Source organism: Cupressus sempervirens, chromosome 5, assembly GCF_028749045.1.
Source record: "Cupressus sempervirens isolate cs-2001-9-10 chromosome 5, ASM2874904v1, whole genome shotgun sequence".
NCBI classification, from domain to species: domain Eukaryota; kingdom Viridiplantae; phylum Streptophyta; class Pinopsida; order Cupressales; family Cupressaceae; genus Cupressus; species Cupressus sempervirens.
This window is the reverse complement of record NC_143122.1, coordinates 292,551,927-292,565,191: the sequence shown is the minus strand read 5'-3', so window position 1 is coordinate 292,565,191 and position 13,265 is coordinate 292,551,927. Positions and strand designations below refer to the sequence as shown.

The window sequence follows — 13,265 nt, the reverse complement described above, 5'->3', positions numbered from 1 at the left end:
AATTACCATATCCTCTTTATCCCTTTTATAATATAGATTTGGATCAGTTTCATTCTTAGAGAATCCTAAGTCGGTGAGATACTTATCAATTCGTTCATACCATGCCCTTGGAGCCTGTTTAAGCCAATAAAGAGCTTTCTTGAGCCTGCAAACTAAAATTTTAGGGTTATGAGTTTCAAATCTTTCAGGTTGCTCCAAATATACCTCTTCTATAATCTTTCCATTCAAAAATATTGTTTTTACATCCATATGATGTACTTTCGATCCCTTCGATGCTGCAATAGCTAGGACTGCTCTTAAAGAGATGTATCTGGCAACATGAGAAAATGTTTCTTCATAATCAATCCCTTCCTTCTAAGAGAATCCCCTGGCTACAAATTTGGCTTTATATTTTTCAATGCTACCTCAGCAACATGCTTGATTTTAAATATCCATTTGGAAAAAACAATAGATTTTCCTTTAGGTCTTGGAACAATTTTCCAAACATCATTCTTCATAATGGATTGGTATTTTTCCGTCATGGCATCCTTCCAAGCTGTAAGTTTAGTAGCATTTGAAACATTGGTTGGTTCTAATTTAGACAAATCATTCATGTTTGCTGCATAGCTAGAAAATCTTTTGTCTTTTGCTTTCTCTGAATGTTCTGGATGGTGCAGCAAAGTTTTGTGCTTCCTCTACTATCTTAATGGTCCAAAGTGGTCTTTTCTTAGAATTTTAAGTTTCCTCAAGATTGAGATTTTGAATTTCATCTTCAATTTGTTCAATGTTCTTCCTCTGAGACTCAGATTTAATAATTTTTTTTAGAACTAGGTAAGGGAGAGGGATCCCCAAAACTTAGGGCTCTTTTGAATGCTAAATCTTTTTCAAATATTACATCCCTATTAAGTTCAATATTTTTCTGACCAAGTATGAAAATCCTATATGCTTTAGATGTTTCACTATACCCAACAAATATGCCTTTCCTCCCGAAGGGTTTTAACTTAGTTCTCTTTCCTTTTGGAATATGTATATATACTGGGCACCCAAAAATCCTAAGATGGCTTATATTGTATTTAACCTTAGTAAAGACTTCTTTAGGAGGTTTATCTCTAAAGTAGGAGTGAGGACTTCTATTTTGAATATAGACAGCAATACAAGAGGCTTCTACCCAAAGATAATATTCTAGATTTTGATCAAATATTATAGCGCTTGCAGCTTCTATAATTGTTCTATTCTTCCTTTCTACTACCCCATTTTGTTGTGGTTTATAAGGAACAATATACTCCCTCTTAATTCCTGTTTTTTTACAAAACTCGTAAAATAAATCTGAGGTATATTGCCCTCCATTATTAGTCCTAAGAGTTTTAATTTTTTGTCCTGATAAGTTTTCAGTTAAGGCTTTAAATTCTTTAAATCTTTTAAGGATTTTTTTTGATTTTCTACATTTTAAGAAGTAAATCCAAGTTTTTCTAAAGAAGTTATCTGTAAAAAGTAGATAGTACCAGAATCCTCCAAGAGAAGGAACAGACATAGGTCCACATAAATTTGAGTGGATTAATTCCAAAACATTGTTAGTTTTTCTAGTGCTATCATGAAATGGACTTTTGGTGCTCTTACCCAAAGTGCATCCTTTGCATATGCTTGAGTGATCTTTATTCAGTTTAGGTAAACCAGTAACCATCTTCTCTATAGTTGATAAGGTTTTGAAATTTAGATGTCATTACCTTATATACCATATTTCGTTTATATCAACAACTTCATGAATTAAAGCATGAATAGGTTGACAAGATTTTGTATTTAGCTCATATAAGTATCCTTTTCTTTTACCAATCAACTTTGCTTTCTTAAATGAGGAGTTCTTAGACCAGTTCATTACTTTACTGTTCATGAATGCAATATTATGTCCATTATCTTCAAGGGTTGTAACCGAGATTAGATTCCTTTTTATTCTTGGTGCATAGAGTACTCCTTTGAGTTGTAGAGCACTACTCGTCTTTAGTTTCAAGGTGTAATTTCCAATTCCTTTGACAGAATGTGTTGAATTATGACTGATGGTGACTTCGTCATTAACTTCTTCTGATATAGAGTCTAGTGCTTCTTTGTATCCTGTAATATGTCGAGAAGATCCACTATCAATCACCATGCCTTACTTGAGACTTCATTTGATAGTGCCGAATACAATACATGATTCTCAAGATCATAGTTATCTTCTTTCTTAGGAATGTTTGTATAGTTTACTTGTTTAGAATTCTCAAGGCAATTAGATCTGTAGAGTCCAAACTTTTCGCATTTGAAGCATCTTATTTTGGATAGATTTTTCTTAGGTTTGTCATTCTTTTGATTACCCTTTTTCTTGAAGTGCTTCTTCTTACCTTTATAGGAATTTGTGTTGAGAACATGAAGTTCTTTGTCTTCAATTTTCAACTTCCCCCTTTCTTAAGTTTTCTGGATTCTTCCTAAAGACAATCTCACTTAAGTCTATTGCAGTCAAGAAGATTGTCTTTAGCACTTACTCCTTGTGCGAATGTTTCCCATGAATCTGGTAATCCATCTATAGCCCTCATTGTTAGTTATTTGTCATCAATTATGGTTCCTATACTTGCATCTTCATCTCTTAGATTGGCAACCCTTAGGAAGTAAGAATTCATCATTTCTCCCTTCTTTATATGTATATGATTTAGTTTCCTTTTTAGTGCGAGGACTCTAGTTGTATTGTTAACCTCATATGCATTCAATAATGCATTCATCATATTAAATGTTGTTTGATGTTTCGTTAGCATGGGTACTATTTCATTTTTTACTCCATCTAATATGATCTGCATGGCTTTCTTGTTTCCTTTACTCCAGATAGTTTTATAAGTTCAGCATCAGGTAGCTTGAATGCTTTATCAACAAAATTGTTTCACATCATTTTCTTCAAGAATCATCATGATTGAATTTCCAAGTGTTGAAGTGTTCTTTCCTATCAAACTTGTCCTCAGGTATTATTGTGTATGCCGTTGAAGATAGAACACTGATGCTAGATATATTAGGTCTGATCATTTAATTTGTAGAGCCTAGGTTTGACTACCAAAGCTCTGATACCATGTAAAGTTTCTAGAAATTCTGTTATAAATCAGACTTAGATTATACCTTCTAATTTTATACTTGTTGAGGATGATCTTCAATATGCAGACTTTAGTGAATTAATAAATATAATTCTGGAAATGTTTTTATTTTCTGCAAATTATCTTTAGGGCAGTATTGATCAAGGAGCAGACTTCTAATTTTTGTGTGTCCTTAAACTTCAACCACACCCTACATAAATATTGAATCCAAAGGGCATATCCCTTGAAGGGACATGACCCTATCTAGGTCGGCCCATACATGCCTTCTCATAATTGGTGATCTTTAAGAAGGTAATGGTTTGAGAATACTTAACTAAGATTTAGTTGAGATAATACTTGCACATAGTTGTCTGAAGGACCTTGCTGATCATGTTTAAACAAGGAGTAATAGGCCTTTATAAGGCATTTCAGAATGATAAGCTTTGTGCGATCTGCACAGTCAGATTAGTATGGTGATCAGAGTTATGAATTTAACAAAGAGTCACATGAGTCAAAGCCATAGAAGGAATACGCTAAAGAATTTGAGTATCAAGTGTTACCAAAAAATAAAACATAGATCTTCCTCATACAAAGTAAGTTTATTTTGGTGACTTGGTGGTGCAGTCACAAATGGAGGGACCTAAAAGAGATCTATCCAAGCATGCGACAAGAGTGGACACAATGAAAACAATAAGAAACAGAGAGAATAATGCCAGATTCATCTTTATTCAATAGGAAATCAAATTACATTCAATCGGCAACATGCCCTCTTACATGCCAAGCTAAACAAGCCAGATTGCTTAGGAAACTCTGGATTTTTAAACTAAATCCAATCTTCCTACTATACTATGTCACTATTGCCTCTAGAGATCATTACATTACATATATAGGCTTTACGACACACAAGTTGACCTTAAGATCAATTACATTCCCCAAGAACAAGAAACACATTACATCAAATAGGTCGTATCCTAAATCATAAGGAACACATGACATAAACCGTTTGAGAACTTGTTGTACTAGATTTTGATCCTCACATGACCCAAGAACATAGATAAATGCACCATCGAAGATCACAGTTGTATATTTCTATTGCAAATTCAAATTCCATGGTTAGGTACAAGAACATGCTACCTGAGAAAGAATCCAACATAACTTACAAACCATAGATCCAAATGAGCTACAATCATAGGAACACGATAACAACGAGGTCCTAAATATAAATCGATCATTGCAAATGCTAACTTGAAGATACGATGAACTACTGGATTGATCTTCCACATTGTACAAATTGGCAAACTAGAACAAACTACAAAGATATTTTTTTTGGGTTGATGTAAGATTTCAGTAAACCCAAAATGCTCCTACATTAGACACTCAGGGTTGATAAGAGAGTGAGTCACACTTTGATGCTTGAGAAGAATGAAGATGATCCAACTCAATTTAAGAAATCCATGGAGAATCTTCAATTGCTTGTCCTTCCATCTGATTAAATATTCTCTATACTCTTTTCCTCTTGTACTATTTCTAAAACTATTGTCCAAGATCCCCTCTATTCCTTCCGTATGCTTCTTAGGATATTGTTGCTTCACATTTAAATTATTATCTGAAATCCAATCAACTTCATGATACTCATACAAATCTATAATATTGAATATAGGTGAAATATCCATATCCTCAGGCAGATCCACTTCATAAGCATTTCCTGAGTCAAATTTGCTCAAGATCCCACAAGGTCCAAACCTCCTCATCTTTAACTTGTTATAAATTCACACTGTAAATTTTTGTGGTGTCCGTTGAAGATGTAGCATAGCCTCTTGTACAAGCAAAATGAACCTGTAATAGTTGAGGAATCACTTGAGTCAAAGCCATGGAAGAACTATGCTAAGGATGTTGAGTATCAAGCTTTTCTTAAAACTAATACATGGCTTTTATTGATCTTCCTCATTGAAAATAAGCTTATGTCAATTCCAAAGCCTGACCTTAAGAAGTCATTTGACATGACTGATCTCAGGTTCTTACACTGATGTCTTGTATTGGAGGATTGTTAATCCAAGAATTATACTAATGTAGGAATTATGTGAAGGCATTACTTGATAGATTTCAAATTATCAACTGCAAGTTCATCCCCATGCTCATGGAAATAGGACTCCAGATACTCTATATAGATCCACAACCTCCACTAAACATTACTCTGTATCATCAATTGATTGGGAATTACATTTACTTGGTTTATACGAGACTAGATATTAGGTATTGGAAGGTAATTTTTTGAGGTATGCCTGTGGAAGTTGGAGCATAAGCTGTTGTATAAGCAATATGATAAAATTTTGTCGTGCTTTACATGGATGCAAATTATGTAGGATCCATCGATGATGGAAAAGGTAGTTTTGAATTTGCCTCCTTTATGAGGTCCAATTCCAATGTCCTAGGGAAATAAAAAGTGAGCCACATAATTGCTTTCTTTCACAAAGGCAAAATGTTGTACCATATATGGAGCTGTCTGTGAAGCACTATGGTTGTCAATATTGACAAACATGCGAATAATATAGATATAACGTACGCTTCTTCATTGCGACTATCTAATGTGCTGAATCTTGTTTGTGAACATTTTCAATGCCATTATATTCAGCTCCAGGCATGCCCTGCTAAATTAATTCATATTTACACCAAATCATTTGCCTCTTGTGAAGTTTGTGATATTTTGCATCATTCTACTATTTGTTTTTGAGCATATAAGGTGGCGGGAATTGGTAGATAGACATCACATCTATAGTTTTATTAACATAACCCATATGGGATGGTTGGTGAATTTGCATGTATTCAGTTAACTGTCCAACTGCTCTTCTCTCTTAATGTATTTGTCTCACAGACATAAATAAGGCATCTAGTTGAAAGCATTTGTATCAACTAAATCTTGTTGATTACACAGTTCTTCCTCTTGGTTTTTCGACAGAATATTGTAAGGATCCGTTCATATTGTTCCCAAGCATTGAGGAGACACAATAGAATGTGTATTGTAATATTACAGCTTCCAAAGATGAGAAAAATGCTAAGTTACCGATGCTGGTTTTGATGCTGATGTGGGAGCGGGGTGCTGATGCGCAAATACGCGGATTTTTATTTATTTATTTTGGATGCGTTTGGGTGCGTCCATATATATATATTTATATAATTTATGTATGCAAAGAAATGCAAGAAATATACACAAATAAACCGTTCCATAGCAATTATCATATTCAAATTGAAATAACAGTAATGTCTAATTATTAAATCACTCAAGTTCAAGATTCCAATGCAATTTGAATTACAAAATCAAAACATAGTTCATGGTTCAATATTGATCAATCAAGAGTCAAGGCTCAAGATTCACAAATCAAAATCATAAGGATTCTAAAAAATATCCACATTCTCATCATCTCCTTTTGCTGCAACAGTTGCAAGTTCATTGGAACCAAACATGGTTCCAATCGTGCTGGATGCATGTGCTATGATGTTATCAACATCATCATCTGTCATCACAGTAAGATCCTAAAGTGTTGCATTCAAGTTTGCACATTCAGGGGCTACATCCCAAAGCTTGATTGGCCCTTCCTCGTATCCATCATCCTTATGTGACAAAAGGCGCAAATTGGTATGTATGTAAACCAAGCCCTCAGCTTTCTTTGAGCCTAACTAGTTGCACTTCACAGAATGGATATAGGAGTATGTACTCCAATTCTGTTTAGAAGCAGAAGAACTTGCAACTTGGATAGTGTTCATAAAATATACAAATGAAAAGCAAATTAAAGAATGTTAAACACTAAATTGTAGAATACAATTGCTAAATAAAAAATAAATGAAAACTTATTTGTGAGAGGATCTTGATTGCAAGAGGTTGTATATTCTTGAATGGTTGACCATACATGATAGCTTCCATGTCATTTTGGTCCTTTATTGCATATGAAGTAAGTTTTGATCTTGAAGCCGAATTCTAGGCTCACCTTTTTGTGCATTTCATTATTTGGGAAGAGTCTTGCAAATGCAGTGTAGCACCTAGTTGCAACTTCTTCATCTGCATATGGTGCAACTCTATCCGACATAGAAAGAATTTCCTAGCTATGGTACCTTGGAGATGAGGCATATGCAAGGAGGTGCAATGAGGTAGCCATCTTCTCCTAGCAATGATGAATGATTGCCTCCACGTTATTGCACAAGGCTTCACATTTTGTGGGGTTAGTCTCATGTGCTTGTATGAAAAACTTTACCTATTCTTCCATTGTGTCCATGCCATTGTTCACATCCACCAAGCAAGATGCTTTTGTATCGGCAAAGCGTAGCATAGTCATGATAGGTTCGGTGAAAACCAATACAAATTGCATATGAGCCCACCAATGCTTACGAAGACCATACCCCTAACCTTCAAGGGTCTCTTTGAATTTGAAGCTTTCCATATATCCCATTGGTTACAAACAACCATTTGGCTTAATGTTGACCGTGCCTTGAGGAGTCATCTCATAACAACAGTTTGAGAGGCAAATCTAGTCTCAACAACCTCAACAAGTTGACAAATATGACAACAAATATAAAGAAAAGTTATAAACAAGAACAAATTTGATAATTAAACATGAAAAACCTATTCAAAATAAATAAATAAATGAAACTAAGTAATTACAATTTTGAATTTACCTTCAACAACTCCAACTTGGAGAATGATCTCAATATAGATTGTAACATGTGGTGGTTTGTGACAAACATTGTGTCTCCTCTTCCTCTTGGTATATTTGCTTCATCCAATCTATTTGGGTGGCAATTTGTTGCATGACCAAGTTGAGAGAGTGTTTGTTGCATGCTGTCCAAAAAATATGGTCGTATCGAGACTCAACCAAAGCACCTGCATCCCTACAATTCTTGGCATTATCTGTGACGACTTGGACCACATTCTCATTGCTCACCATCTCTATTGCCTCAATGAGAATTCTAGAAACAAAATTTGAATCTTTAACTCGTCCTTCACAATCAATTGCCCTCAAAAACATTGGACATTGCAATCACATTAATCAATGGTTTGTTAGTTGTGTCTTTCCATCCATTAGACACAATAGTTATAATGGAAGTTTTCCAAGATGTCCTAATTGGTTGAAGAGCTTTGTCTATAGAAACCTTTTCTTTTTGCAAAAGAGTACTACGCACCTTTTCAAACCCAGAGCTAACATATTCAGCTAGTGCTTTAAGGATGGCTGCAACCATTTCCTTCCAATATGACGATCTTACCAAATTGAAAGGAAGACCATTGGCATAAAGGCAATGTGCAATTGCTTCATCAACAAGCTCTCTTGCCTCCATTTTAAATGTTTGATCCAACGGATCTATTTTGTGCATAATAACTTCTACTTCTTCATCTTCCTCTCCCACTTCCAAGAATGGATGTTTGGAGGACGCAACATGATTGGTGGGCACATTCACTTTGCTCTTTGTGGAAGAAGGTTTATACAAACTTGTTTTCGATTTGCTCACTAAACGATCAGCAGCTTCTTATTCTTTTATAAATCTGGCTAACTGTGCATCGCTCATCCTTTTCCCATCTTTGCTTCCCTTGCACAATGCTATTCCTTTACCAGTAGGGCCCATAAAATGAGCTTTGACCCAAAAAAATGAGTTGTTGAATGGTTTACTATGATGACATACATTGCATTTCCAAATGTATAACCCACCTCCTGAAACCAAAAAAATATGGCCGTATCGAGACTCAACCAAAGCACCTGCATCCCTACAATTCTTGGCATTATCTGTGACGACTTGGACCACATTCTCATTGCTCACCATCTCTATTGCCTCAATGTGAATTCTAGAAATGAAATTTGAATCTTTAACTCGTCCTTCACAATCAATTGCCCTCGAAAACATTGTCCCTTTGGGGGACATTGCAATCACATTAATCAATGGTCGGTTAGTTGTGTCTTTCCATCCATTAGACACAATAGTTATAATGGAAGTTTTCCAAGATGTCCTAATTGGTTGAAGAGCTTTGTCTATAGAAACCTTTTCTTTTTGCAAAAGAGTACTACGCACCTTTTCAAACCTAGAGCTAACGTATTCAGCTAGTGCTTCAAGGATGGCTGCAACCATTTCCTTCCAATATGACGATCTTACCAAATTGAAAGGAAGACCATTGGCATAAAGGCAATGTGCAATTGCTTCATCAACAAGCTCTCTTGCCTCCATTTTAAATGCTTGATCCAACAGATCTATTTTGTGCATAATAACTTCTACTTCTTCATCTTCCTCTCCCACTTCCAAGAATGGATGTTTGGAGGACACAACGTGATTGGTGGGCACATTCACTTTGCTCTTTATGGATGAAGGTTGTTGTCGGTAGAAACTATAGACGACAGGGTGTTGTTGTTGGTAAAGATTTTGCAGCCGACGAGCCAACGGGTTCATGTCGTCAGTAAAGATTTGGTAGCCGACGGGTAGATTAGGATTGTTTTGTAGCTGATGGACCTCTTCTGGAAGGTTCGGCGAAAGTATTTATACACCCTCTTGGGTCATTGTAAAGCATCTTATCTCATGACCAGTTGTATAATCTGTTGGCATGTGCAAATAAAGGAGTACACTTTTTCGTGTTCATTATCTGTGTACATTTCTTAATTAACCTATGCGGTAAACATTTGGCGCCGTTTCCGGGGATCGAACCTGGGTCACCTGTGTGATAGGCGGGAATACTCACCACAAAGTGTCCCACACCTTTGCCGCGGCAGGTGACGCACGGGTGAAACAGTTCAGAAGGTCTGCGGAAGGTGACCCATGAGAAGATTGCAGTACACTGGTAGACGCAGAAGAAGGTTGACAGGAGGTTTATATATATATATATTTATTAAAAAAAAAAAAAAAAAAACGACAGATTAAGGCAGTTCGGACTGAGTAACGGATGATGCCAAAGGGAAGGGGAAGCATCAATGGTTGCCAGAAAGTGTGGAATCAGAAGAAAATCACAAAAATGGTGTGTTCCATGCAGTTTTGTGTGGGTTTTGGAGTTAGATATCAGTCATGGGAAGTGTGACAAGTTGATGAGACCTGGAACTGCTGAAGGCATGGAGTGTCTATGTACCAGAGGCACTTGGAGTGGGTGTTGGACGTGAGGCTGTCTTGGTGGATGCACAGAGAGCTCGGGAGGAGTTGATCATCCAGTTGAAGGCAGTGTAGCAACACTTGACTCAGGGTATCCAGCAGTTGAAAGCAGAGAAAGCGGCACAGGTGGCTATCAAGGTCAGCTTAATTAAGGAGACAGTATTATGTTCACAGAGGCTGTAGATGCAACATATTTTGGAGACCAGTTAGTGTATTCTGTTTTGTTAATCTGTCCTAGATATCTTGTAATTGTCGTCCAGAGACGACTAAGGTTTATACAAACTTTTTTTTCTATTTGCTCACTAAATGATCAGCAGCTTCTTACTCTTTTATAAATCCGGCTAACTGTGCATCGCTCATCCTTTTCCCATCTTTACTTCCCTTGCACAATGCTATTCCTTTACTAGTAGGGCCCATAAAATGAGCTTTGACCCAAAAATGAGTTGTTGAATGGTTTACTATGATGACATACATTGCATTTCCAAATATGTAACCCACCTCTTGAAACCTGTGATAATCTTGTAATGTGTCCCCATAATGGAGATGCCATATCAATATTGAAGTTATCACTTCGTTAACTTTGCCCTGCTGCTGAACTTTGACTACTAGTAGTTGCCATTCTTGCACAATACAAACTATGAATCTAATAAGAAAATAAAAATATTAAATTGGAAATATTTAAATAAACTATGAACATGAAACATACAAGTGCAAATATATTATATAAAACTATTAAAAAAAGATAGCTAAACTTGATCCTTCATTTTTTAGAAAAAAATTAGGAAAAAACTTGGAAAAATTCTTCCAAAACTTGAAAAAGTCATGAACATCTCAAAAAAAATCACTACAAAAACTCATGAAGTGGATCAAATGTTTGCCTTAGATGCTTAAACGTCCTTTGTAGAAGCCATTAGACACCCTATGAATGATCCTATTCAAAAATAATGACCTTGCTTTCAAAATGCCAAAATGGAGACCAAATGAGAAGAGAGCCCAGCTGCAAACAAAATGAGAGGAATGAGCAATAAATGGCGTATATTAGGGCCGTTGTAGGGTTATGGGGCAAAAAGGAGATAAAATTAAATTAAAAAAATCAATTTAACACATGCTTTATTGAGTCACTTAAGTAACTTGGCACTCAAAAATCTGGACGCTTGCCCGGATTCACCAAAATGCTTGACTGATGCTCTGTGGATGCTTTCCCAAGCATCCTGCAAGCATCTGCAGGCAGTGGTCATGATTCCTGCCCACCTCCGTGCTGCTTCCAAACATATCCGTGCATCCGCACCCGCATCCCCCAAAAAATGCCACACATCTTTATCTTAGGAAAAATGTCAAGTGAGAATATACAGCAGATGTGCATGATGTCGGCAGTCTAGGTGAAACATATTATGGTAGATGAAAATGTGGTTTTTGTCCAGAAATGAGGTTTAAGGATTTGAAATAAAAAGGACTGAAAAAAGAAAAATAAAAGAGAATAGAACTGGAGCTTGTGTGAAATTGTGAACAGTAGATCATGTAAGCCAGTGATAAACATTGAACAATGGTAATGAAGACAGAGAGGAAGAAAAAAACATAGTTATGATGATCAGAATTAAAAAAAAAATGGTAATCCATGTTATTTGAATCCTTTTTTGAAAGGAATGCTTAGAGGTGTTGTATAAATTTTGGGCATCTTTCTTGGACATATAAAGGCCTTTATATGAGGTGTTTCCGACCCATTTATTGTGACATTGGCAAGATACGGAGTTACCATTCTATCACCTAATGTATAGTATTAGAGAGAACAATTCTTGTCTTAGAGCCTATCTAGGCAATATTTATTATTTAGTTCTTGAAGATTGCTATGTACAAGTAACGGCTGTAAATGATCTTTTTAAATTTGCACGCGCTTAAGTTTGTGTGTGTCAGCTTGTCACTGTCACAAAGTCGTAAGTAAAATATTTCTTATTTTATGTAGTTCAAAGAATAAATTTAAAACTATAAAGTTAAGTTCATTGGCTAACAACATTTAGTACCACCATGCAGTTTAACTGCTTCTTCCTTATGCCAGTAGTGGACAAATTTCCAGCACTTCTGTGTGAAGATTTAGAAGCTGCGTTTGAAGATGGCTTGGATAATGTATTTGATGTGGCATATGCAAGACAAAACTTAACAAATCGTAAGAGGGATCTTGAGATTGAGCTTCAAAGGGTTTGTTCCTCCATTCCTATATATTTATGTTCATTTTCCTCCAGTTTGTTTGAAGTGAAATGTCATTCTTTATAATCATTATGTTGTTTCCTAAATATCATGCATTTTAATTTCTATTGCACCTTATTTTTAATGATTTCTCCAGGTCAAAAGACTTGAAGAAAAATTTATAGCCATCCATCATGATATAAGCGCAAATCAATCACCATCTAACTCTGAAAAGGATGTTGTTAATGATATCGCAATGTTAAACATTTCTGAGAGAGTTTAGCAGCAATGCTACATTGTATGAGAATATATTAGAATATCCCAATTGGACAGTTATTAAATGCATTTAAAAAATAATATTATTTCATTCTTGGGAGATGCATGGTTTTGGGTTTTTCCAAGATACAATTTGTTTGTTACACAAGTACAGACTGAAAAATATTTTAGTCACATTTGAAGTGTGTTTTGTTCCAATGGGCAGAGTTTAAATGATGTTTTAAATTTTAGATGTTTGAAGCTCCCTCAAGCTTTACATGGCAAAGGTTCCTGTAAGAATTCAAATTATTCATATGGAACACATGTTTTCCAAACAGATGAACGTGTCAATACTATGATGCAACAAATGATTTAACTACAAACTAATGATCTGTATTAACATATCATATTTTGAATTGCATGTCATATACTCGGTTCTTTAATTGTGGAACCTGCGATGAAATTTAAGTGGAGGCTATTTTGTCTGAATTACATATATTCAAGAGCAATTAGTCTTAGTAAGAATAAACAATTGCTCAAATTGTGTTCTGAAGTATTATTTATATTATTTCTTGTTTAGATGTAACACTCAGTAGTTATGTGGATATATAAGCAATTTGCTAGATGCTTCACTAGTCTTAGCTCGTAAAGCCC

The 13,265-nt window shown here is 35.5% G+C and overlaps 1 protein-coding gene across 2 annotated transcripts in view; it reads left to right on the top strand.

Moving 5' to 3' along the window:
• Positions 1-12,994, top strand: part of ARC5 (P-loop containing nucleoside triphosphate hydrolases superfamily protein) — a 246,658-nt gene extending 233,664 nt beyond the window's left edge. For both annotated transcript variants that reach the window (XM_089829852.1, XM_089829851.1), the window contains 2 exons: positions 12,204-12,368; positions 12,514-12,994. In XM_089829852.1, coding sequence (XP_089685978.1) covers positions 12,204-12,368; positions 12,514-12,639 — 291 coding nt within the window. In that variant the 3' untranslated portion in view covers positions 12,640-12,994. The remainder of the gene's footprint in view (positions 1-12,203; positions 12,369-12,513) is intronic.
• The last annotated feature ends 271 nt before the right edge of the window (positions 12,995-13,265 follow it).